The following is a 26,346-nucleotide window of genomic DNA, read 5'->3' on the forward strand; positions in this document are numbered from 1 at the left end:
ACTTTTATTCTCACATTTTTAGTTAATTAACCAGGGGTCTAAAATGTGAAGACTCCCACTCCCATTGTTCTTGTAACAGTGCGGGGCATCCTCCTTTCTCCTGCCTTTGACCTCCTGAGCCTTGAGAATCTTTCCCTCCGGCTTGTGACTGACTCCTCTCCTCAAGGGCCTATTTCTGATTCTAACATCTCCAAGAGCAATAGCTCACCAGTCTCAACCCCACGGGTCCTCCCGGCCGGCCATCAGCATCTGCTCATCTGTCCATTCCGTCCAAGTTATCAGTGACTTGTCCGCATCAAGACCTCGCAACTGCCAATTTCTTCAGTAACCCAGTATTTTAAGGTTAGATTCCATACTACAATGACTGTAATCGTTTGCTTGCAAAAAAAAATCTAACTCATTTAACTTCTTTTCCCTTCACTAACCCACCTGACTAACTTCCAACTCTAGCTAAATCCACGATCTTCTCTGTGTGTGATTCTGCAGTGTCAAATGTATCTACACAAAAGTCACCAGGCTTGTATATTGGTCTCCCTCTAAAGTTGTGTCTATGACTCTCAAATGGGGCCTCACATTTGAGCCCCACCCAACAGCCATGCAACTTGCTTCTAATGGATGTAATTTCTTCTCACTTATGGATTTCAATCAGATTTTTTTGTCAAGAGCTGCTAACTCTCCCAGGGGAAAGTATTTATTGCAACTGTGCTTAAAAAAAGAAGTCACAGGAAAGGGACAGAAATCATGCCAACTATTCAAGGCCGCTGCATGCTAGGTAAGTGTTAGTGCTTCACTTTGGCAGCACGGCTTAAATGTCTCCAAAAACCTGCTGTGGATGTTGGATTGCCTGAATAAATTATCTTCACGCTAAAAAACTAAAAAATTTTTAAAATCTTGGTGTGGTGGTTTGAGTGAGAATGTGTCCCACAGGCTATGATGCTGCAGCACTTAATCCCCGGTGGGAGACACTGGTCGGGAGACGTAGGAGTTGTGACCTTTCTGGAAGTAATGTGTCATGGGAAGTGGGCTTAGAGAGCTAAGGACTCACAGCCTTTCTAGTTCATTCTCTGTGTTTCACACTTGTGGTTCAACTTCTGCTCTAGTAGTCACATCTGCTGCTTGCTGTCACGTTTGGGCTCTTATTCCCCTGGAATCTTAAATACACTCTTTCTTTTATAAGTTGCCTTGGTTGTGGTGTTTCATCACAGCAATAGAAAAAGTAGTACATGCAGTAAGTCAGAGATAAGCTTTTTATGTTTTTCTATCTATTTGTCTATCATCTGTCTATCTACCATGTATTTTTCTGTCTCTTTGTGTTTCTATCCTCTATCTATCTACCTACCTACCTACCTACCTAATCTGTCTGTTGACAACCTTCTTGTTTCTCTCTCCTGTGTGTATGTATTATGTCTGTATGCATGTATGTATCATCTCTCTGTATGTTTATGTATCTCTATGTATCATAGATATATAATAAATCAGTGACTATTTATACATTTATACATATATATGCATATATATGTATACACACATATATATAAAATCTGCTTATCATCTATTGTTAATCTCATAACACTTGTCCTAATTTTGAACATTTGTAAATGTTAAGATACACGTGAAATCAAGAGTAGTCAGTTCCTTCACCTTGTCTAGGTGCCTGACTTCTAACTACCCTACCGGAGGCAGTTTTCAGCTGACTGTCTTTTGGATTGTAAGCTGTTTTGTTTAAAACATGGTTCATTTACACAATGGAATACTACTCGGCTATTAAGAACAAGGACCTTGTGAGTTTTGCAGGTAAATGAATGGAACTAAAAAATATTCAAGTGTGGTAACTCAGACCCAAAAGGACATGCGGTGGTATTTACTCACTAATAATTTTTTAGCCAAAAAAAGTACAGAATACAGAATCCACAGAACTCAAGAAGGTTAACAAGCCAAAGGGCCCAGTTGAGGATGCCTCAGTCCCACTTGGGAGGACAGAAGAAAACAAACATAGGGGCGGAGGTCAGAGAGAAGAGCCTGGGTGGGAAGGGCAATAGGAAGGGGAAGAGGGGAATATGATCAGGCATTGGTTGGGTGGAGGGGACAAGACTGAAGCCCTAAGGGTCAGCAGAAAGAAAGCAACCAGGAAACCTCGGGAGATAAAGAGATAGGAGAGAGGGGGGCTTTAGAATGTACCAGAGAGCTGGGAGAGGAGAGACTCAAATCGAGGGACTGTAGATGAAATGCCCTACAGCAGGGAGAGGGAACTTGTAGAGTACACTCCAGTAGAAATACAGGGCACCAAGAGGAGGGATGGTGTTGCCACCCCACAGTTAAAACTCTGACCCAGAACTGTTCCTGTCTGAAAGAACTGCAGGGACAAAAATGGAGAAGAGCCAGAGGGAAAGGTGGTCCAGTGACAGGACCAAATTGGGGTACAGCTCAAGGGGAGACCCCTAGGCCTGACAATATTACTGATGCTATGGTGTGCTTACAAACAGGAGCCTAGCATGACTGCCCTCTGAAAGGCCCATCAAGCAGCTGAAAGAGTCAGATGCAGATACTTAACACCCAACCAATGGACTGAAGCTGGTGACCCCAGTGGTTGAATTAGGAAAAGCTGGAAGAAGCTAAGGAGGAGGGCAACCCTATAGGAAGGCCAGCAGTCTCAACTAACCTGCCTCCCATTACCTCCTCCCACCCCCCCCCAGAGATCTCCCAGACACTGAGCCACCAACCAGGCAGCATACACCAGCTGCTATGAGGCCCCCAACACATATACAGCAGAGGACTGCTGGGGCTTGACTCAGTGAGTGAAGATGCACCTAACCATTGAGATACTTGAGGCTCCAGGGAGTGGGGAGGCTGGTGGGGAGGGGGTGAGGGTGGGCACATCATCTTGGAGACTTGGGTGGGATATGGGATATGTAACAGTCAGAGGGCAGACTGGGAGGGGGCTAAAGACTGGACTGTAAAAAAAATGATTCAAGAATAAAAAAGAAAACAAAATTAAAGAACCAGAACTTCCAGGAACTTTTCTCTCCCCCAACCCATCACCCTCCTTCAGGCAGCATCTATGAGCAGAGGGCAGCAGACCAGTGCCTAAACTTAAGCTCCGCATCCCTTTCAGATGAGGCCGAGGCCTGGACCTCACTACTCTGCTTTGTTCCCCCAGATCCTTCCTCGTTTTCTACCGGAAGTGCTTCCCTAACAATCAATACAAGGAGAATCCTTCCATAACCTGCTCTTGGGAACTGGGCCTCAGGCCTTGGCTGTGCTTCTCCGTTCCTACCTAAGCCCAGGTCAGACATCAGGGCCTTGGACCTCAGCCAGAGCAGTGGTTGTCCTCAGAGTGTGCACCCTCAGGTCCTTCCAGAGAAGAATGGGACAATAACTGAAACACTGCAACCACCGTTTCAGTTCCCCATTCAAAATCCCCAATGGCTCGCCATGCTGAAAAATGGTTGGACATAGTATTTTCACCAAGATAAAATGTATTATTATTGAAATGACAGGTTCCTTTTTTTTAAAAAAAAAAAAAGGCAATGTGTGGCACATGCCTTTAATCCCAGCGCTCAGAAAGCAGAGGCAGGCAGATCACCATCTGTTTGCTCTCTATCTATAGGTTTGAGGCCAGCCTTGTCTGCAGAGGGAGTTTCAGGACAGTCAGGGCTACAGAGAGAAACCCTATCTCAAAACACCAAAACATATATATATAAAATAAAAATTTTCTCTCCCATACATCAGTAGTGTGGCTTTCTTTATAAATTCCATCTTCAGTCATCCTTAGAGTGAATACCACCTCTCTCTCTCTCTCTCCTTTGTTTCTTTATTCCCTCCATAAGACTGAACTCTCCTTGCAAATCGTCTTCACCTAGCTATCAGCATAGTCTGTCATGTGACCACTGACCTTCCTCCTTCTGAGGAACTCAGAGGCGAACTTGTCTACACTTCATTCTTCTCAATGGTGCTTCGTGCATCTCTTATCTTTACAAGCGTATTGAAGTTCCCAGGGGCCGGCAGGGTAGAGGGTACAGATGATGTCATAGCCTCTCCAGGTCCTTTATCCCTTTCTGCTCTTCGCTTTGCTCACAGTTGCCCCCCATACATTCCTAACAGATGACTTAACCGTGGGCAGAAGCAAGTGGAAAACTGAGATAGCAGAGAAACGATGACAAGCAGAGCAAGAGGGATTCCCAGAGTGTGGGAAATGAGAAACCAGGAGAAACTCAGATCCTTTGTGGGCGGTGACCTTCCGTGTTGACTGACGGCCAATGCTAGATGCCTATTTCCTTAGAAACTAGACAGGACAAAGCCCTCTGTGGGTCTTCGCTGGGAAGGGGACATTTGTTAACTTTTATCACAAGACTCAAGGAATCATACACAGATGTAATATTGTGTTGAGTGCTGGTGAGTCCCAATTCAATACAGATGATTTCAGATCAAAACTAACTTCTAATTTGGGGCAGATGAAACAAGTCCACATTAGCATGGTGTATATGAGAATGTAAACAAAGTAAGTCAATATGAAAATTAAAGATATAAAACGAGCTAAGCAACCATGACAGGTCCTGGGGGTCGAGGGACCAAAGAAGCTGCATATTCGTCACTTCACGATGCAAACTTCCTGGAGGGGCATCTGGCCAGGTGAAAACTACAAAGCAGATCAGAAAATGCTATGGAAAGGAATAAACTAGCTGAGATCCCGGAGCGTAAGTCTCAGGGGGATGATGAGAGGTATCTAAGCTATGTGGGCAACTGAAGATAGGAAAACCAACCAATGGCTATACTTAGCCTGAAACCGTCCAGCTGCACTAGGATAGACAGAAGCTCAAGAGGAGAATTTGCATACGGAACTGTAATGAATAGTTCACATGGGAATATTCTAGATATTTTTGCTAAGTTGGGAGGGGGAGTAAGTAAGGATGATTCACAGCTGAAAGAAATAAGTGAGATCATTGTGACACTCTTTAAAGGCAAGAGCACAGGGCATCAGCAAGAGCAGATGACTGTAGTAACCATGTGCTCTAGTACTACCAAAGGCTGATAAGCAGTCACAGGGCACAGAGATCATTGGAAGAGTCATGGGTAACACTGTGGAGATGTGCCTGACCCTCTTGGTTAAGTACAACTAAAGACCTGGTGACAACCTTGACAACAGTGTAATCTCCACATTCAAGAGGTGGGGGAAGCAAAGATTAGGAGTTCAAGGTCACTCTCCTCTGTGCAGTGAGTTCAAGGCCACACTGTCCTACATTAACTCCTGACTCCCAAACGGAACGGGTGCACAAAAACAAGCAAGCAAACAAACAAACAAACAAACAAAAAAAACCTTGAAAACTAACAAGCAAGTAAAAAATAATTTTTTGGTTAAAAATTATGTAAAACACAGAGTAAAAAGTGAAATCTGTTTCTTTACAGCAGGACCCCACCATCTCTACTTGTCTTTTTTATGCTTAATTACAAAATGCTTAAATTGTAAAACGGAGAAAAGCTCATTTGAACAGGCTACAAGAAATTGAGAGAATGAGATGGGGAGCTAAAGGGAGAGAGGGACAGAGAGAGAGTTTTCTCTTCATTCTGTCTTCAGTTGCACTTCAGATTCACAAGCAGGTTATTTTGAAACTATTCTCTTTGCCTTTGATATGAAAATGTGTGTGGTTAGTCACAGATTGGAAGAACACATCATGACATGATTTCTATAAGACATAGTCTGGAAAACACTGCTGGGTAACAATATATATATATTTTTTCACTTTTCATGTCTTTGTATGTAGTTATACAAACCTGTTTCCCCCTTGTATTACAAAGTTGCTAGTTGGTTTTGCTTGTTTGTATCAGAGCAGGAACATAATTTTTGTGTGTTTTCTTTAGTGCTTATGACACCTAATGCAATATTTGGCCAGCTAGTACTTCTCAAATACCTACTGACTCAGAATAAATGCATGGTCCACATGGTTTCATTCCTTTGGAGCTAGAGGAAAAGGCACTGCTAAAGCAATAGAAAGAAGAGTCATTCTGTTTGCTCTGTCATGAAATAAAGGCTCATATGAGAGTCTGTGTTTCCAAACTAACAAGAGAATTGAGGAAATTGAAGGTGGTTATTAATTATGTCCAGTCAATTAAATTTAACAGGATTTTCTTTTTAAAAAATCATAAGTATATGTGTGTTCATATGAGTGCTGTACCTGTGGAGGACATTGAGATCAGGTCCCCTGGAGCTGGACCAACAGGTGGTTGTGAACCACTGTGGATCCTGGGAGTCAAAGCTGGGTCCCTGGAACAGCAACTCTCACTACTGAGTCGTCTCTCTAGCCTGAAGTCGAAGGAGCTAAAGGAACCATCCATTCACTCAGAAGACTATCATTCCCTTCTCTTGCTGAGCCATTTGCAGTACCAGTGCCTAAATTTTAACGCTTAGTGTGAACTATGTTTGCAGGCTGCCATTCAGCAATTAATATCAAATCAGTAGCGTCTTCAGGAAATGAGTGATAGATAAAAACCATGAACATTTCCATGCTTCCGAGTGCTACATAACTGTTTAATATTACAAGAATTCCAAGTTTGTTGTCTAACCAATACATTTTTTTTTATCAAGTGATACCACCAATGCCCTGCCCTGAAACCCGCTTCTTACATGATTGCATTGGGCTAGAGACGGGATGATAATACAGGCTGCAGTTGGAGCTGCCTGTCACCACAGACCTTTCTGGGACTGTTCGCCCAGGCTTAAGTGTTTGTCAAACTGGACAGGGACACAAATGAGACCCATTCAAAGACAGATAGGCTTATTTCCTATTGAAACAAGTCCTTAGAAACACTAGGTTACTGATGAAGATGGAGATCCCATCAAAGGGGCATCTTTTACTCGCTTGTTGCTCGATGAAAGGGGCTTCAATGAAATCAATGCAGGCAGGAAACTGCAGACCAGTTTGGTCAAGGGGCAAAGTCTATGGGGCAAATCACAACTGGGACAAAGTGGGGCCAGATACATGAATACTTGCTAGGCAAGACTGAAACACTGTAAGCTCACCAGGGTATCACATACAAGTGTTTTCCAGCTCAGTGTCTAGTCTTACTTCAGAAATCAGAGTGAAAGAAAGAAGCTACTAGAGTAATGTTTTGATTTTTGGTTTGGCTTGATTTTGGTTTGTTTGTTTTTACTATGGGAGAAACTGCCAGGATCCTAGTTTTTTCAAAAACATGAATGACTTGCTTTTATATATATAAAGCCCTGAACAGCTCCCCAGAGAAAAAAGAACAAAACCACAATCTGTCACCGGAGAATTCTCAGACGGCCAGGAGACACAGACCCATAAAACATATTGAAATGCTATAGATAAATGGGAACAATGGGAGAGGATATGCGGACGCCATAGAATCCGGAAAGGAGGATGGTGTGGGTGAGAGCATCCCAGGAAATCACACAGAAGAGACATTTGAAGACATCTAAGAAATCAACCTAGCATGCAGGGCTAGGGTGGGGAAGTGTGTTCCAGACAGAGTGAGTGTCAAGAGTCTGGCACACCATTCATAGAGCAGGGCGGGGGCAAGTGGACCCTGAAGAATGAATGAGGTGGGCATCTCTGGGGAGGCAAGACTCATTGGGAATGACTGACTATGCCGTCAGTTGCCTTGAAGTACTGCGGAGAGCTTGTATATTATTTAAAGGGGGAAAAAAAGAGTAGACTTTTATGTAAGGAAATTGTCTGAATTTTACTTTGAAGTAATCGAGTGCGTGTTGGAAGGAGATGGGGAAGAATAGAAACCAGGAGACAGCCAGGGTAGATGCCTCTCTTGCTGTATACCGCAGGCACAAACTCCACCGATCGACAAAGCAATGGCTATTGGACTCACTTGGGCTCCATTTGGGACATAAAACCGATGAATCAGGTGCCACATTTAAGGCTTCTAGGAAAATGGCCATAAAAATGTGCAGTAAAAAAAAGATAAATAATATTCCTAAAATTTAATTAATCTCTCTCTCTTTCATTTTTTCCTACTTCAGTGCCACGCTGTGCTCCTGATGGGAGCAATCTAGACATTGTTCCATTAGTATATTTCACTTTTATATCAAGCCTCACAATTTACTGGCTTTATTTAGGGTAATGCACTTGGATTTGACATATTTACAGCCTTCCCATTTATTATTCAAAACAATGCTATGCTTAGGTATTGAGGATCAATAAGACCTCCATAACGTTTATACTGTCATATCTTTTATGGCAAGCTCCAAGTATTTCAGGTTTGTTTTTATGGGTGGTTTTTCGAAAAGGCAATTTTATGGCCTTTACTCTGCCTTAGGTAAATGATCGGCTGGCAAAAATCCCTTGACTATGTTTGCAGGATCTTAATGGGGCCACACAGAAGCAAGGAGGAAATTGTAACTAGTTAAAGTGATGTTTCCATCATTCTGATGCATGCCCCTAATGTATACAAATTGTTACATTTTCCACACAAGCATTTTTTTCTGCTTTCTTCCATCCCTCCTTTCTTTCCTTTGACTTTATTGGAATAAGTTGATTTTGGGGGGCTATTTCATGTCGTCTTGATACTCTTTCCTAAAGGTTGAATCTGTAACTGCAGATTTTAAAAAAAGGCATCACTAATCTTTTTACTGAACCAAATGCAATTGCAGTCCCAATAACAAGCAAAGCCTCATCATGCAACCTTCCTTTCTATGGCTCACCACCCCTTTAAAGCTTACTTGGGGCGAAGTACTTCTGTTTCCCTGGATGAACAGAGATGTCTTGGGACTTTTCTAATTCTTCATTTAAAATGTCTGGTTTATTTTTGAAAGGTTCTGTATTTTAAGTTAGATTTTGCAGGAAGTCACTGTGTCTGCGGGCTTGAGTAGGAGCAGCCTTTAACTCGACTCTATCCCAGTCAAATAACATGAAGACAAAACACCGACGTCAACCCACACGCCGCCCTCTCTTCTGCCTTTACTCGTGGAAGTAAGGAGCCTGCAGTCAAGTACGGGGCATGGAGTGCTTTTACTTAAACAAGGGCTTCGCACTTGGTTTACTTAGGTTGTTTACATCATTTCTGATAAACAGACACAGGGTTGAGAAGACAAATTCCTACTTGACTGCTATTATTCTTGGACACGAGCTGGGTTCTCATACGCTTTTGTGGGTCCCTTGGAGAATTCCCTTTATACAGATGTCTCGCTACATCTTCACACGGAGGTAACTGTATTCCATGACCTCCGTTTCTAGTGATTATAGATGCCTTGGGCTTTTCTCAGCAGATACACTTACTCAATTCCAGAGGCTTCTTAGAAACTCCCTAACATAAGCCCATGCTGGATTTTGGTGAGTAACCAACATTGATCCATGGGTAACACACACATTCTCCACTCTAACAAATTCACAGAAGAAAGGCAGATCCCAGGCAGACACCTCTGCTTTGACTTGACTGGCAGTAGAGCAAACACAACTATTGTCTCTGTAGATACTTTAGGGATTAATTCATTATGTGTTCCAATTCTATAAAGACATCAAAATCACCATAGGACTTTGTGGAACATGTGTTAAGATCACTGTAGGGCTTAGGTTAATCTGTACAGAGAAATCTTCACAGATTCCATAAACTCCATTCTTTCCATATTATTTTATTTTATGTATGTGCATTGCATGTGGCTTATGTACATATTTGTGCAGTTGTGTGCACAGGAGATGGAGGGTGCCCCACACACATATGGAGGATAGTTACTGACATCAAATGCCTTCCTAGATTGCTCTCCATCTTGTCTTTTGAGACAGGCTCTCTCATTCAATGTAAAACATATCAAAATTGGCTAGGCTGGCTAATGAATAAACTCTAGGGAATGTGCCTGTCTTCATCCCTCCAACCCAATGCTTGAGATTACAGACATGTGCCACAATACACAGTGCTTATACAGGTGATGTGGATCTGAATTTGAATAGTCAGGTCTGAGCAACAAGTACTTTACTCATGAGGAAATCTCCACAGTCCCCTCATTCCATTCTTAATGCAGTTATACCTTTGATAAATGTAAGTCTAAGAATTCTTAGTTGTTTGCTCTTACGACACAGATTTCCAACTTCTGTAAAATCTATCACATAACCTATTTCATTTTTGTTCTTCTCATGAATGGAGGTATAAAGGATAAGGAAACAAAGGAGAAATTGCAGAAAGTTAATTCTGCAAGGCACTAAGAATTGAATGCTCTAATCAAAACAAAAGCAACCCACAAACCAGATTTCTTTAAATTACATTTGTAATCAGTCAGAAAAATAAACGGTTGTCAAAACAAAGTTCTGTGTTCTAAAAGATTTGCTTGAGACCATGCGAGATATGATCATGCTTTTCAGCTCCTATCTTTGAAGAGGAAATATTTTCAAGTCTTATGTGAACTATTTTCTGAATCCATTGAAGGGAAGTCAAATTTTTAAGAGTTTAAACATGTCATACTTAATGTGTTATCAAATGCTTAGCAAATGTAATTGTCTGAATGTGACCTTCTAAACCCCTTTACTTTAGAAAGGTATTAATGGACCTAGCCATTGATATATCTTAAATCAGCATGGAAGACAGTATAGACATCCAAGACTAAATATGCTTAGGAGACCATTAAAAAATGTTGCTTGCAAAAGGATCCCATTGAATACCCACCACCAGAGAAAAATACAGAAAAAATTGTGATGTATACATTTATTCACAACCATTCACTGAGGTTCATCATTTCAGCTAATTGTGGACTGGTTAAGGGAAGATGAGCCACCGTTTGCTCTGGGGTCAATTATGGACATGTGGACATCAATATAAGCACAGAGCATTTGGTGTTCCCAAACTTGAATATACTTAAGAATCATACAAGGTTCAGGCTCAGTGTTCCCATAACAGATTCAGAAAGTTTAATTTGGAAAGTCTTGGATATAGTCCACACACCTCAGGCATTCTGAAGCAGGAATTCCACAAGGTGTGTGTGTGAAGGAATGCTGCATGGGGGAAGGAAGTCCAGTGAAGGAGAGTCATATCTCATTTCCCACTATGAACCACGTCCTCACCCTGAGCTGCCACAGAGCACACATTCACCAACGATTCTGAATAAATACCGAAGTGAGTGTGGTTAACCTGCACCACGCATGGTACAAGTGAACTGTGATGTGCAAATTTAGAAATACAGTCAATTTCTCTATGGTATTTTTGTAGGCTACATTGCTTCTTTGAGACAATGTCTCTCTGCGTAACACAGATTAGACTGGAACTTGATGTGTGTTACCCAGGTTTGCCTCAAGTCACAGTGAGTTTTCTGTCTCAGCCTCTTGGGTACTGGGCTTATAGGCACACACTACCACTCCTTTCTCAGTTTGTCTCTTTAAGAAATAGGTTGGCTTGGGTAAAGCTAGAAGATACTACAAGTGACACTGGATACAATGCTGTAGAAGGAAATATCTGTGGAACGGAACTAAGTGGGTGGGACTCCACTCTTGGCTGCACAGAGAGTTCATTTCCCATTAACTTGTAGTATCTGGTCCACTCTGCTAAATAGGGTCATTGTTCCATCCAAGAAAGACTCACAGCTCCGTGAAGCCCACCCTGGCAAGCTGGGTTTCCTCTGATGTACAAGCAGACTAGTTCCTCTGGGAATGCTAAGACAAATTAGTATAGTTCTAACAGGGAAACCATAAGAAAACTGTAACCGTTTGCATTGAATGTGTAAGCATATATTTTATATATAAACTTATATATAACATATAGTATATATTCATAGTATAGTATTTATATATACTATAGCATATACCACATAGTTATGTACTATATTGCTGTATCTATAATATATGTATATATATACTAGAGTATATATGTACTATACATGCTATCTAGTATATACACTATATATATATAGCATATACACATACATATATAATATTAATAATAAATAATTAGTAATATAATACAGTAAAATATGATTAAAATTTGTTCTAGTAAAAAAAATATATATATGTATATATGTATATATATCTTCTCCTAGTTGCAAGACTTGAAAAGATTAATTACATGCTAAAAGTTGCATTTAGAAAAATGTGCATTTTATGGTAGATAAAAACCTGTTTTCTTTTACTGATTTCAAGCCATTCCAGTGCGATATTTACAACCTCACCTCTCTAGTAGGTCTGGATATGGAGTTTTCAGCTTGTTTTATCTAAAATGTGAGCATTTTGTCTTTTTAAAAAATAAGATCACTTTGATTTTTTTAACGTAGTCAACTGTGTAGCTCTGGCTGTCCTGGAACTGGCAATGAAGACCAAGTTGGCCTTGAACTCACAGAGATAAACCTGCCTCTACCTCCCAAGTGCTGAGACTAAAGAAGGGCATATGCCAGCACACCCCGCTAAAAATCATTTTGTTCCAGTCAAGTCAAAAGTAGAAACAGCACACATCTAGTTTAAGGGAGCTACTCAAACACTTGCCCAGTCAAAAACTACACATTATACATTCTTTAGGCAGTAGGAATGAAAGCACAGGGTCACATACCTGTGTCTGTTTGGGGCCAATGTCCATCCTCTTAAGAAGGTCGTTTAAAAAGGCAGTGACACTTTCCCAGGGGTAGATGCTGTTGGAGCCATCTAGGACGATGACTATGTCAAGCTGTGTGCTACATTCTGTGACAGAGGAAAGTGGTGTGCGGGTTAGACATCTCCCTTCTTAGGAGCAGCTGAAGTATTCTCCCCGGCTGGAAGAAACCCATCCTAAAAGAGGCGCTCACCGCACCTATTGTTTTTGAATTATTTTTAGAAAAATTTTAGTGAAAAAATATTGTATTTTTGTTATACTCAGTTTGGAATTTGTATCATAGAATGTGCCCCCCCCCACACACACACACACTTTTCCTTTCTTCCTTCCATCCTCCTCTGAGAAGCCCTGACTATCTTGGAACTTGCTTTGTGGAATAGGCTGGCTTCGAACTTAGTGATTGACCTGTCTCTGCCTCCCAAGTGCTGGGATTAAAGGTGTGCACCACCACTGCCTGACCTTCTACTTTAATTTCACACACACACAGAGGAATTTCCTCATCATACTGTTTTTATTCTGTACATCTCAAAGGAAGTTATTCTCTTCAGAGAGATTCACTGTTTTCATACAACCAGCATGATAGTATTAGCTGTGAAATTTAAGCATAATCCTTAAGGCTATTTATACTAATATCAATTCCAAAAGTAGGAGCAAAATTTGGTTATATACTAGCAAGTCAAGCGTTTGCCTAAGTGGGGAATGATGGTAGATGAAATCCGGGAAGCCTTTGGTGTACTCTTGGGTAGACATGTAGCTCATTCATTGCTTATGGTTTCAAACATGCACGAATATTGCATAAAATGTGTACCTTGTACAGGGGCGAACGAGTTCACAACTTGAAATGTAGGGCTGACATCAGAACATATGCCAGTCGTATAATGCAAATGTCCACATCTATAGGCATACAAGGGCCCACATGCCTTTGAAAAATAAAAATGCAAGCTTTTAAAACTGAACATTATACAACAGGGTTCAAGACATAAATGACTCCATTCCCATTTTTATGACACTTATCACTCTTCTTTCTCACCAGAAATCCTCCCTTCGGATTGGTGACTAAAGTTGATCCAAATGTCATGTTTTCCTTTATTTCTGTGACATTAGGAATCGATGTGTTAACTACAAAAATAGAACAACAAGATTTCATGAGTGTGAAAATATGTTTTATAATATGAAATTAAGTGTCTCCTCATTAAAACATTCTATTTGCTTGGCTCATCGCATAGCACATTCTTGTTCTGGTTCAACTAAATAGACTTCCCGGTACTGGGAAATATAATGAACAAGTTAAGGCTGAAGAGCTGGCTCATGTCCCGGAGACTTTGTCTGTATCACTGTTTCAAATAGTTTGGCTGGATGTTGAAAGAATGCAGAACTAGCAGGGCAACGAGAATGTGGGATTGGTTTTCACACGTTTTTGTTAATTAAAACAAATGCAATATTCAGTTGCATAAGAGTATAGCTAGCGATAATTGATGTTCTTTGTTACAAACAACCAAGGCAAAATGTAACTTCTGGAAGGTGAACCGGCTCTGCATAGAGCAGGGAAGTCAAACAAAAATGTTTTTATCGTGACTTTGAAATTCATAGGGATGTCAGGAGAGCTGCAAAGAAAGCTGTGTCAGGATTAGAGAAGTGTCCAGGCAGGTTGGATGAAGAGACTACAGGAAAGGAGAACTTTAGACAGTCCAAATAGGAACCATGGGCCATCGCATTCCGACCTGACCAAACTGGCGAAGAACACTGCTTAATCATTCACGTTCAAAAAGAAAGACTTGACAAGGAAAGGGAAGGCGCCTAGATTCTGCTCAGAGTGCAAGAAGCATAAATAGTTGAAAGGGGCACAGTTTGAGTTCAAGAAAGACTCTTAGTACTGTTCGTGTCTGCGTACGCCCTCACCTACAGACTTACAGTCAACAAGGAAACAGATTCCTGGATGGTCCATCTCACTTTCTGAGAACTGGGTTCTGATCAAGGATTTGGTCAGCCTTGCTTTGAAACCACTTTTTTTCTATTTTTTTTCCTATTGAAAATAGATATTTTTTCAAATATGTTCTGTTTGTGGTTTGCCTTGCCCAGCCCCTCACAGCTGCTCCCTGCCTCTCTTTTCTTCCGGGCAAATCCACACCTTGTCTTTCTCTCATTAGAAAGCAAGCATCCAAAGAATGATAATAAAATAAAGAACGATGATAAAATAAATTAGTAAGATAAGATAAAACACAAACAATCAAATCAAGCCAAAGAAAAGACACAAGAAAAGTACATAGGTTCAGAAACACACACATTCACACACAGAGAAATGCATAAAAAACAAAACCAGAAAAACATAACATATGCACAAAGGGATTGTGATATTAAAAAAAAAAAAAAAGCCCTGACAAAGCATTATGAGTCAAAGGATCTTGAGCTGAGCTACTGTGTACATTGGTATCAAAAGATCTAGATTTGAGACTTTAAATGAGGGTTGCCCAGAATCAGCATTGCTATGACAATTAGAGGATATTGAAAATGTTTCCTAGCAACCTGAAGAGATCAACTTCAGTAGTCAGTTAGGAGCCCCAGTGGAGGGATGGGGACACCAAGCCACCTATAAGACTTGTCTACAAGAAGTGCAAGGGCAAACCCAGCAATGACTGGCTTAGCTTGGGATCCATCCCATGGGTGGGCACCAATCCCTGACACTATTACTGATGCCATATTGTATTGTTTGGGTTAATTCAGCTCCTGAAATCACAATGGAGCCCAAACATCCTCACTGAGGGTCCCTGCCCCCAGTTGGCTCTGACTAGGAAATAAAGTTGCCAGCGGCTGCTGGCTGGGCAGAGAGACAGAGGTGGGACTTTTAGGATTCCCGGACCCCCCCCCCCCCCAAAATGCAGGAGACAGGGAAAAGAAGATTCCGCCATGACAGGGGTGTAGAAAACAGAGGACACTGGTAGGTGCAGAGGAAAGAAGCCCCATGGGGCTGTGCAGCAGGGTCCAGGGCAGCAAAGATAAAACATAGATTTAGTAAGTATTAACTCAGGAATATTGGTGGGGAGTGTGTTAGCCACGTGGAGGTTCAGGAGTGGTCCTGCCATTGAGCTAGTTGAGTCATATTAAAAATAAGCTGGTGTGTGTGTGTGTGTGTGTGTGTGTGTGTGTGTGTGTGTGTGTGTTTCATTTGTGAATCTAAAACACTTGCGTGGGTGTAGAAGAGGTATGAACACCTGCTGGGAGCAGAGGATTAATCATTTACCACAACAATGTTGTGCTTGCTGACAGTAGCCTATCATGGCTGTCCTCTGAGAGGCTCTACCAGCAGCTGAGGCAGATGCAGATACTAAAAGCCAAGCACTGGACTGAGGTCAGGGACCTATGAAAGAGTTAGGGGAAGGATTGAATGAGGTGAAGGGAATGGCAACCCTACAGGAAGACCAATGGTATCAACTAAGTCTTATGCCTCGGAGTTCTGTGAGACTGAGCCACCAACCAAAGAGCATACTCTAGTCCTAGGCTCCAAAAACATATGTAGTAGATTGCTGCCTTGTCTGGCCTCAGTGGGAGAGGATATGTCTAATCCTGTAGAGACTTCATGCCCTAGAGTGGGGGAATACAGGGGTCCGGAAGCACCCCCTCAGAGGTGAAGGGGGGGTGGGGAGAAGAACTCTGCAAGGGGAGACCAGGTTTGGGGGGCAAGATTTGGGATATTATTAAATAAAATAATTAATTTTTTAAAAAGAAAGAAAATGTTAGAAAGAAAAGAAAATGTTTCCAACTGTTTTTGATGTAGTTAAAAAACCTCTGCACTAGTTTGGAGACTATTCTAGTTTCCAGGAATAGGGGACTAGTTGTTATCAAAAAGAATCATTTTGTAAATAATAGTATAAATCCTAGAGGAGGAGGCAAAGACGCTCACAGATGCTACATAGAGTCCGTACTTAGAAGAGGCCGGCACTGGGTTAAATAACTGGTTTGGTGTTTCATTTTGGTTTTATTTTTCTTTTTTTCCTTAAAGAAATACCTTATTAGGTAATAAAATTCAAACAGGAGTTCTAGGTTTACTACCTTGAACAAAAAGAAGATAGAAATTTAGGGTCAATGACAGCATCTTTAAAAGGGAGCAAGGAGTATCTTAGAAAAGAAGCCATATAAGGGCAATTACAATATATGTTTATGTACTCTGTCTATTTTTCTGTATAGTCTGAGTGGGCCATGTGAAGAGTGGACTCCACACAGCCTAGGGGAAATAGAAAGAACCAAATACAACTTTAACAATTCTAACTGAAAAAAATCAGAATCGGGGAAATGTGCTCTGCCAAATAAATTGCCTGCTAGTATTTTTTAAAAAATTAGAACATTCAGAGGAATATAACAGATAAGGATTTCAATACTTATAATTAAAATCCAGTTTATATTTCAAAAATATAAATAACTAAGGAGAAGTTTTGTGTGTGTGTGTGTGTGTGTGTGTGTGTGTGTGTGTGTGTGTGTGTATTTTCTCACCTCAAGGAAAGGTAGCAGACAGAAAAAATGTTGAGTATCCTTGGTGCTACAGTGATCAGGCACCAGGGTATTCAAATATGCATGGTAGCTGTGTTCATGAATGTGAAGGAAAATGCTCATAATAAACAAAGAAATTAGAAATTGAAGACAGGAGAACTGGAAAATACACTGTCCGCAGAACTTGTAGACATAAATCATTTAATCATTTTTAACGATTTATGGATACCAAAAAAGCTCTAGATAGAGACTTTAGGGGTAATTTTCTAGTCATGCCACACTCAAAGTGCTATTTTTATGAAGACATATTTATTTTGATATACCTATGTTTCATATTTTAAAAAATCATTAATATACCTAATTACTGTAATTTCTCTCATTCAGTTTATAAACTTGGATACTAAGTTGCATTTTGTGTGAGGAATGTGGTAGATATGTCCATTTGGCAAACCACTTGTTTTCAATGGATACTGAACAATGTAGGGTAAGAGGTAAAGTTACAAATCGAATAAGCTATTCCAATTCTATGGCTGTTTCCTGATGAGTTACTGAAATAAATTAAGGACTGAGTGAGACACAAAGTCGTTCTATATGAATTCCAGATGTCAAATGCAGAAAGATGGTTTATTAATTTTAGTATTTTCTTGGGTCACTTGAAAGTTGTTTGCAGTGAGAATATGGGCACAAGTTAGGATGGACTGTTTAATTTTACACACCTGGTAAATCCAACTTCACACAAGGCATTGATCTCTCTCTCCCAACTGGACACTTATAGACATCTCCAGTTCTTGCTTTGGGTTGGCCAACTAAAGGAGAACCAATAAGAACCCTGGAATTTGAAAAGAAGCAATTGAAAATCTTAAGCAGGAGAATACATTTGTTTTAATTATTTTATGGTAAATTCTAAGACAGTCGACGTTTGCTCCCATACACGTTACTAGATCATGACCCTGTTGGTAATTTAATTCTGTCTAAATTAAGCAGAGTGTCACCCTCGAGTTCCAGCTTGCTAGTGCTGCTGTAAATCTCAGCAATCAGTATGGCTATCATTAAGAAAACAAACAAGAACTGCTAAAAGGAAATCGTCATAGACTGCATTGCCTACAGCTACTCCAAATCAGTAAAAGTCCTTCCTAAATCAGCGATGAGGCTGGAGAGATCCCTCAGTGGTTAAGAGCACTGGCTGCTCTTGAAGAAGACCCGGGTTTGAAGTCCAGGATACACGCAGTGACTCACAAACATCTTTAATTCCAACCCCAGGGACTCTGATGCCTTCCTCTGGCTCTGAGACCAGTACGTGCCCACTATATACAGACAAACACATAGATAAAACATCCATACACATAACATTAAAATAATGAGTATCTTTAAACATTAAACAAGAAGTACACATTAAATAATAACTACAGGTTGCATTACCATGTGGTCCAGCTCCTCCACTCTGGGGTACACAGGTGAAGGATTGTAAGCCAGCATGCAACAGAGATGATTATACGGTTGTGTTTCTTACTACACTCTTTACAATAGCCAAGATCCATATCTTGGCCTTGATGTTCCTCACCAGATAGCGTAAAAATATATAGTTCACACACACACACACACACACACACACAAAATGAAATTTTCTTCAACTGTGAAAGGGAACGAGATGATACCATTTGCTGGAAAAGAGAAGCAGATATTGTGTGAAACCAAATAAGACAGATTCAGAAAGACGAGCATTTTATATTCTCTTTTGTACATAGAAGCTAGATTAAAATCATCTCTTTATTTATACAGATTTAGATATATGACACGAAGGTCAAGGGGGATCCATGTAGGGCTGGAGGAGAATTAAAACAAAAAGGAGGGAGATGGGGAGAAAGACAAGTATCTTGTTTTGTCTAATAGGCAGAAGCTAGAGTTAAAAGATGCACACGTGACTTTAAAACTGCCAGAGCTTGTCTGGGAGGAGAGCAGTCATCAGGATGGGTGAGGAGAAAAAGAAATGAAGTCATGTGCGGAAAGGTAGATGATACACATAGATAAACAGGGTGTACTAACAAAATCATTTTGTGTACTAACAAAAGTAATTTAAATAATTAAAATGATGTATGAGATATCATAGATTTCGCTTTATGGTCTTCTCTATCACTGCCACACTAAGCACCCCTAAGCCTGCTACCGAGTTGCTTTATGAAGCACACAAGTATAAGTAGATTTTTTTTCCCACGAGAAACTGCCAATTTCAGAGAAAGCAAGCAGGAAACATCAACATGAGCTCATCCTGGGATTTAGTGTGAGAAGGTCTTAGCTATGACCACTCGGGAAGCCAGGAGAGTGTGAGACCCAGGGCCGAAGCATGAGAGTTTTGAGACCCAGGGCTGAAGCATGTGTCTTTTGAGACAACATAATGAAAGACTCCATCATTGATGAAGACAACTGCCATGCTTTAGCTCTTCCCCACTACAGGCTCGGTTCAGATCTGCGCATTCACTTAACAGTCTCCCAGAATATCGTCAGGAAAAGGCATTTCAGTATACAGGATTTGTAAGGCCCTTGGGTGGATCCTATCTGATGATGTGTTGATGTCTAAAGAAATATAGCTAGCCTCTAGGTCTCTATCACAAACTGTAAGACTCTGAACTTAAAGATTGTCTGGGACTATGTTCTTATGGGTTCAGAGAAGACACATTAAAAAAATAATAATAAAGTATTCTAAAACCATATCTATATATAGCTGGGAATAGAAATCTGTCTCAATATTCTAAAATAATAAATATAGATTAGCTGATGTTTAATAGGAACTTATGTAAATAACTTCACCAGACTGCACATTACTGTCTATATTCGTACCGGATGTGGGAAGCCTTATTTAATGGGAGTTCATGTGAAAAAGTCATGGAGGATTTGGTTGACAGCATAACAGCATGAGCCAAGGGTGTATTTTGCTGCCAAAAATGCTAATGTGACCTTAGGCTGCATTGCTGGAAATAGATGCTCTGGTCAAAGAAAGTGATCGTCCCTCTGTGCTCTGCCCTGGTCATGTCTGGAATCATCACATTAAGTGGGACATGGGCACAATGGAATGCATTTAGTAGACTGTGACTCAGATGGCGCAGAAGCAGGCAATTTTGTCAGGGAAGAGATGCTCAGGACAAAATGGGAGATTTAGTAAGGGGGAAAGGGCCAAAGAAGGAACAAGAGCTTATATAGGGGTACAAACACTTAAACAATTTAAACACTGGGAAAATTGTCACACTGACAAATGATGGGGCTTATTTTCTATACATTCTTTGTAAGAGTTCCTATTAATACAAATAAACTTATGAAAATTATAAATACCAAGGTATTAAACAGAATTCCTTAAACATATAGTATGTTGTATCAGCTAAACAATTTCTGATGTAGATAAAGAAAACTAAGAATATTTCAATCTTTTAGGGTATAGTTCTTATTTCTAGAAAGTTGTCATTAAAAGTATTCTAAAATAAGGAAGAAAAGTTTGATACATAAAAGCAACGCTAAGGGAAAGTTAAGAAATAAGGATGACAGCAAGAGTAATTGGTTATTGAAGGGCTATTCTGTAAACTCTTGTGTTGCACACAAACCAGAAGTTATTGAGTGGACACTCCAGAATGAAAATATATCTGTGGCCTAATTCCAAGAGAACCCCAGCTAGTTAAGTGAAACACTGGTCTGATTTAAAGGAGATGAAACCAAATTATTAAACTCATTATAGTAGCACTGATAACGTCCACCATTTATTGAGTTTATACCATGTGCCAGACACTAGCCTAAGTGCCTTCCATATATTAAATAATTAAATTCTCTCTTTAAAAGATAGCATGAGCTAAGCTACAGTGCTAAGCTTTTCGAATTCAAAGTGTGGCTTTGGTGTCTACTAGATATCTGGTTTAAGATTAGTCTGTTTGTGTCTTAGGATTTTTTTGTTTTGTTTTTTCCCACAAATCAAATGAGAGCACATACTCATCACACATGATCATCACAGAAGTTAGCACAGTTAAGATGTGCTAAAGGTGTAGAAAAGCATTGAGGTCATGTGATGGGCTACCTTAGTGTTCGTTCTTTCTGTTGACGATGTTTCTTTACTTCAGATTACTAAACAAATAAAAACTGTGTGACACACTGATTGAAAAGAGAGTGTGTAAAAACCACGACACAGTGCGTGAAGAGTAGGTTTTTATAGTATTTTGTTTTATGCAATATATCTGCATAGATTTATTTTTATGGTTTGAACCAGTCTATAGAAATTATCACTCTTATCGAAACTATTTAACATGAGGTTAGATGAGTTAATGTGTATTGAAAATCGGGCTGGAGAGATGACTTGGTGGTTAATAGCACTTGCTGCCCTTCTAGAAGCCTTGAGATCAGTGCTGAGTGCCCACATCTTGTGTCTCTCAACTGCCAGAAATACAAGCTCTAAGAGATCCCATACCATCTCTGTCCTCTGTAGACACTGGCACACATACTGACATGCGCTCATACACATAAGTAAAGAGAAGAGTCTAGCTAGGGGGTGCATGTCCTGGTGCTTTGGTGGTGGTGGCATCAGTAGGAAGAACAGGAGATCACAAGTTCAAGGCCATTTCCCATTACATAGTGAGCTTGAAGCCTACTTGAGCTATTTAAGACCTGACTGGAACAAAACAAAAACAAACAAACAAACAAACAAAACAAAACAAACAAAAGCTATGTATCTGACATTTAACCAGGCCATGGGATAATGATACAAAAGAAATAAAGGACAATATCTCAAGTGTCTTAAAACTGAAGCATGAAGCAAATTGTGTGGATCACAACAGCACATGAATCTGAACTTAGCACAGACTCAGTAAAGTCTTAGGAAGAAAGCATCACTTGGTTGCGAAGTGCATGGAGTTCAGTGTAGCTGGATAGAAGCTGAGGCTGAAGAGTTAGATGAAGTTCAAATCATGGATGTTATTATGGATTGTATTAAAAACTAAGTTTAAATACCATCAAACTTGTATGTATGTATGTATGTATGCATGTATGTATGTATGTATGCATGTATGTATTCTTCCATCCACTCATTTTTGAGGCAGGACCCTACCAGGTAGCCCAGGCTAGCCTACAATATGTGCTCACCCTGCCTCCTCCTCCCAAGTGCTGGCCTATAGGTGTGTGTCACCATACATGACTTCCATTTACAGAGGAGTGTCATGCGGAACCTATTTGCCTACATTGTTGTGGGTAAATTGGAGGGAAGTGAGGTGAGAGAGACAAGATGAAAGTTCAGGTGAGATCTGAAACAAGGAAACAGAGAGGAAAGAGAACCAATCTCATGCATAAATATTTAGGCTCTAAGCTGCTTAGTCTTGAATTCCTCCCAAAAGAGCTAAGAGAAAAATAAGTGGTTCAAAGAGATTCTTTCAAGCTATTTCTAAGTACACATAAGAATGGAGTTAGAAGAAGAAAAACATAAAGGGGATGAAAGTAATCTTGTGAATAGAAATAAAAAGAAAAAATAAGTAATGGGTTCTTTCCATAGGCAACTGTGATCAGCTTTGTTGGAGAACATCTTAGAACTCCCACCAAACATATCAAAACTAACATGGTGACCAATCAGAATTGTACTAATGTCACTGCTTTGCTCCTACCAATCATATTAGAGGTTACTTAATCCTTCTGGAGAAATTCTCCTAGCCCTTCATAAAAGGGGGCCAATGAGCCCCTCAGGTGGTCGCCATTTTGATAACATGCTGGTAATTTCTGCAGAATAAACACTCTTTGCCTTTGCGTACTCCTTGAGTCAATGATTCTTGGACCCTAACAAGACCATATGAAAAAAAAATATATATATACTCATACATATATATGAGCCTGGAAAAGCCTACAGGTAAATATTACCTCCTTGAAAGAGTACAAAAAAAGAGAGGCCTGAAACCTGACATGTTTGTGGAAGAAGAAAATTAGGTAAGAGTGACCAGAGAGAGAGAGAGAGAGAGAGAGAGAGAGGGAGAGGGAGAGAGAGAGAATGCAGAACCAGGGTTGTCACAGAAGTCAGAGAAGGGAAAAGGCTCAGAATGGCAAGAGAGAATGGAAGCTCTGAGCTGGTGTGTGGTCTCTCGGCCTCATTAGGGCAGAATGGGCTACTTCATAGCATAACTACCTTCAATTTCCCAAAAGTGACATATGTTATCTGCAAGACTATCAGTTTCATTTCTATTTCATTCATTTCACAAAACAAACAAACAACCTCAAATTCAATGGGTGAAAAGTGATCATTTTCTTCAAGCAAGGAAATTCAGAGCTCCATCAGCGAAGTGCAGAACTCCAGCCATCTGTGGACCTCTCCTACCTGGGCTAGCTGGAGTTCTGAAGTAGAGCATCCCTTATTTTAAAGTCGAACTTGTTCCTTTTTGCACTCCTTATGCAGTCAGGGACTACCGTCTCTCCAGGAACACGAGTTTTTCTGCATTCTGCCTCACACTCATTACACATAAGGTTGACTCCAGGGTACATTTCATTTTCTTCAAACTTTGTTGAAAAGATACATTCAAACTTATTAGCCCAGCCTCATGCCCTTGATTTTAGCTGAGCTCCTTGAAATAAATTGGCTGCAGACTCAGCTTCCAATCTCACCTGATATTCTGAACCTATTTCCTTCTCTGCTATCTGTGACACCATGATTTTACTGACACTGTTCACAGGACATGACTTATACGAGTTAAGCCACCCTGGACCATGTGATTGAGAAGCCAAAATACTAAAGCTAAACGAATAAACTCAGGGGACAGGAGGAAAATATAACCCTCAGAATCTTGAAAAATTACAAGAAGCAGTGACTATGTCAGTATCGAGGTTATTGGTTATGCAGCAACAATAGAAGAAAACAGGAAACAAATTTCCTGTTCCTCTGGCTCTTACAATCTTGCTTCATCCTCTTGCAGAGTGATCCCTAAGATGTGGGTGCAGGAATTGTGTTGTAGACACATCAGTTGGGACTGGGCTTCAGAACTTGGTGTTTTGAGTAGTTGTAGTGTTCTGTAACTGTCTCTGTTGCAAAGAGATGTTTCTTTGATCTGTGGGTAAGACCCCCCAAAGGAGCAAGAAGTTTGCTGTGAGATTGGGTCTGGTTGCCTAAACAGGAGTTGAACAAAGACAACAACAACAACAAACATGCTAGTGTGGAAGGGTAAAGCTCATGAGGCCCCAAGCCGATAAAAAAACCTACAGGCAATAAAGGGATGCTGAGAACAAGAGAAAGTGTCTTCTCCTCCAGGGAAGAACACACCAAATGGTTATCCAATACTAATTAGTAGCACTGGGAGGGGGCAAATTACACACACACACACACACACACACACACACACACACAAGCACAGTCTAGAAAGAAAGAAAGAAAGAAAGAAAGAAAGAAAGAAAGAAAGAAAGAAAGAAAGAAAGAAAGAAAGAAAGAAAGAAAAAAGAGGATATGAATTTGAAAGAAGGCAATGCTAGGGTTGATACATGGGACGTATAGGGGAGGAAAAAGTAGGGGAAAATAATGTTATTATAATCTCAATAAACAAAGAATTATATAATAAAAACTGGAAGAAATTTTAAGTTTAGGACTCATATCCCCCTCTTCCTACTTTTTAAAATATCTATAGTCATTTTGGAGAAATTAAGGGACAGGCAATAGAATAGTGCAGTTGTAAAGTGACTTGAAGTGACAGAATCCACTCAGAAATAGCTGACTTTGCAGAGTCAAGTACATTTCTATAATGGATGGGCTATGCAAATTCAACATCTCTTCCGTTCCCCAAATTCCATCATGTCAATGGAACAGATATAATGTGTTTGGGTGAACCCACTAGTAGTAAAATATAGTATTAGCCTGGTAAATCTGCACTATGGATGAAAATGGAGTCCTGAAAGGTATATTTTTAACAAAGAGGTTGTGAATGACAAGATGGAAGGAGATGGAGATTGTGAACAGCCCAGAGAATGTGTGGAGGCAGGAGAATGAAGACCAAAAGGTCAAATGATGGGAGGAATGAGTGCTGGCAAACAACTGAATAAAGCTACCAGATCACAGGGGCAGGGGTCAAGATGATGTTTCGCCCCTAGCACAAGAGAAACTAACCAGCAAACATAAGGAACTGGAACCTGAAGATATAGCATTTATAGCCAAGGTTTACTGTGAATACTGAGAAAAAATGGCAACCAAAGTGTCAGTTTAGAAAACGGTAGAAGACCCAGACAGGAAGTTTAGGGGTTGCAACCAGTGGTAGAGAATGCACCAGCAGGATATAGCACATAGAATGGTTGTTTACTTTCTTGGGGGCCTATTTCCTCTGGCAGCCAGCGTGTTCTTCTTGAATCACACATAGCTCACCACTCTAAGCCTAAGTAAGCTTCATTTCCCCCAAAGTGCCTAAAAATAGCAAGATCCAAGAAAAGTATGAGTGGAGGGTTCCTGGAATTCATGCTATCCCAGTCTGGACTACATTGTTCTTTTGTCTCATGATACTGACCACCTTTCTGTCATAAAGTATAGCTTACCTCCTTTAAAAATTGATCATCTGTTTGGTGTGTCTCCTCCAGGTCCCCAATATCAGCAATTTTTGTTTACTTAGTGCGGGTGATGGTTTTATTTATAAAAAATGGGAATTTAATAAATATTTTAGCTGAATAAATAAATATTACTTAATTTATAATAAAATTAATAAATTAAAAGCCTGTCATGTTAATTATTAATACATTAATACAGATTTGTTTAATTGATTATTTAATTAAAATATTAATCAAAATTTTTAGCTGAAAAATGGATGACTGACAAATAAGTGGATCTGATTGTAGTTTTATGAAAAACTGAGATTCTTGGACGGTGAAGGCGTTTTTGCTCTGTTTTCTGTTTTAGAGGGTATTTTGCTTCTAGAATGTTCATTTAGGACTCTGGGTCACACAACGCATTCCGTAGGTTCTAGGGATTGCTTCTTAGGAGAAACTGGGCTGAGTCTCTGAGGGTGTTGTGTCCCAACCTGGTCTTGACATATGCTTGCTGTACAAACCCTGTGGCCATTCACTGTCTTAGTTTCCTGTCAATGAGAAGACTATCACTGCAGTATCTTTCCTGGGGTCAGCACGAAAACCCGAGTCACAGAACTCTTGACTCAAGTCAACTTGTCACACTCATCTCTACTAATTCATTTCATTTTTGGCGTTTTGTCTTTCATTTGTGACACATTCTCATTCTGAAGTCCTGGCTAGCCTGAAGCTCACTATGTAGCCCAGGCTGGCCTAAATTCACAGAGATCATCAGCCCCCTGCCTCCTGAGTGCAGGAATCAAAGAGCACACTATCATGCCCCCACATATATTTTGG

At 40.3% G+C, this 26,346-nt stretch overlaps 1 protein-coding gene across 1 annotated transcript in view; it reads right to left on the minus strand.

The window, feature by feature from the left end:
* Itga1 (integrin alpha 1) overlaps positions 1-26,346 on the minus strand; it is a 143,886-nt gene that overhangs the window by 59,468 nt on the left and 58,072 nt on the right. The window contains exons 3-6 of the mRNA NM_001033228.3: positions 17,727-17,839; positions 13,559-13,647; positions 13,337-13,448; positions 12,490-12,617 (exon numbers count right to left, since the gene is read on the minus strand). Of these exons, the coding sequence (NP_001028400.2) occupies positions 12,490-12,617; positions 13,337-13,448; positions 13,559-13,647; positions 17,727-17,839 (442 nt within the window). The remainder of the gene's footprint in view (positions 1-12,489; positions 12,618-13,336; positions 13,449-13,558; positions 13,648-17,726; positions 17,840-26,346) is intronic.

The sequence above is a fragment of the Mus musculus genome, chromosome 13 (assembly GCF_000001635.26).
Source record: "Mus musculus strain C57BL/6J chromosome 13, GRCm38.p6 C57BL/6J".
Lineage (NCBI taxonomy): Eukaryota > Metazoa > Chordata > Mammalia > Rodentia > Muridae > Mus > Mus musculus.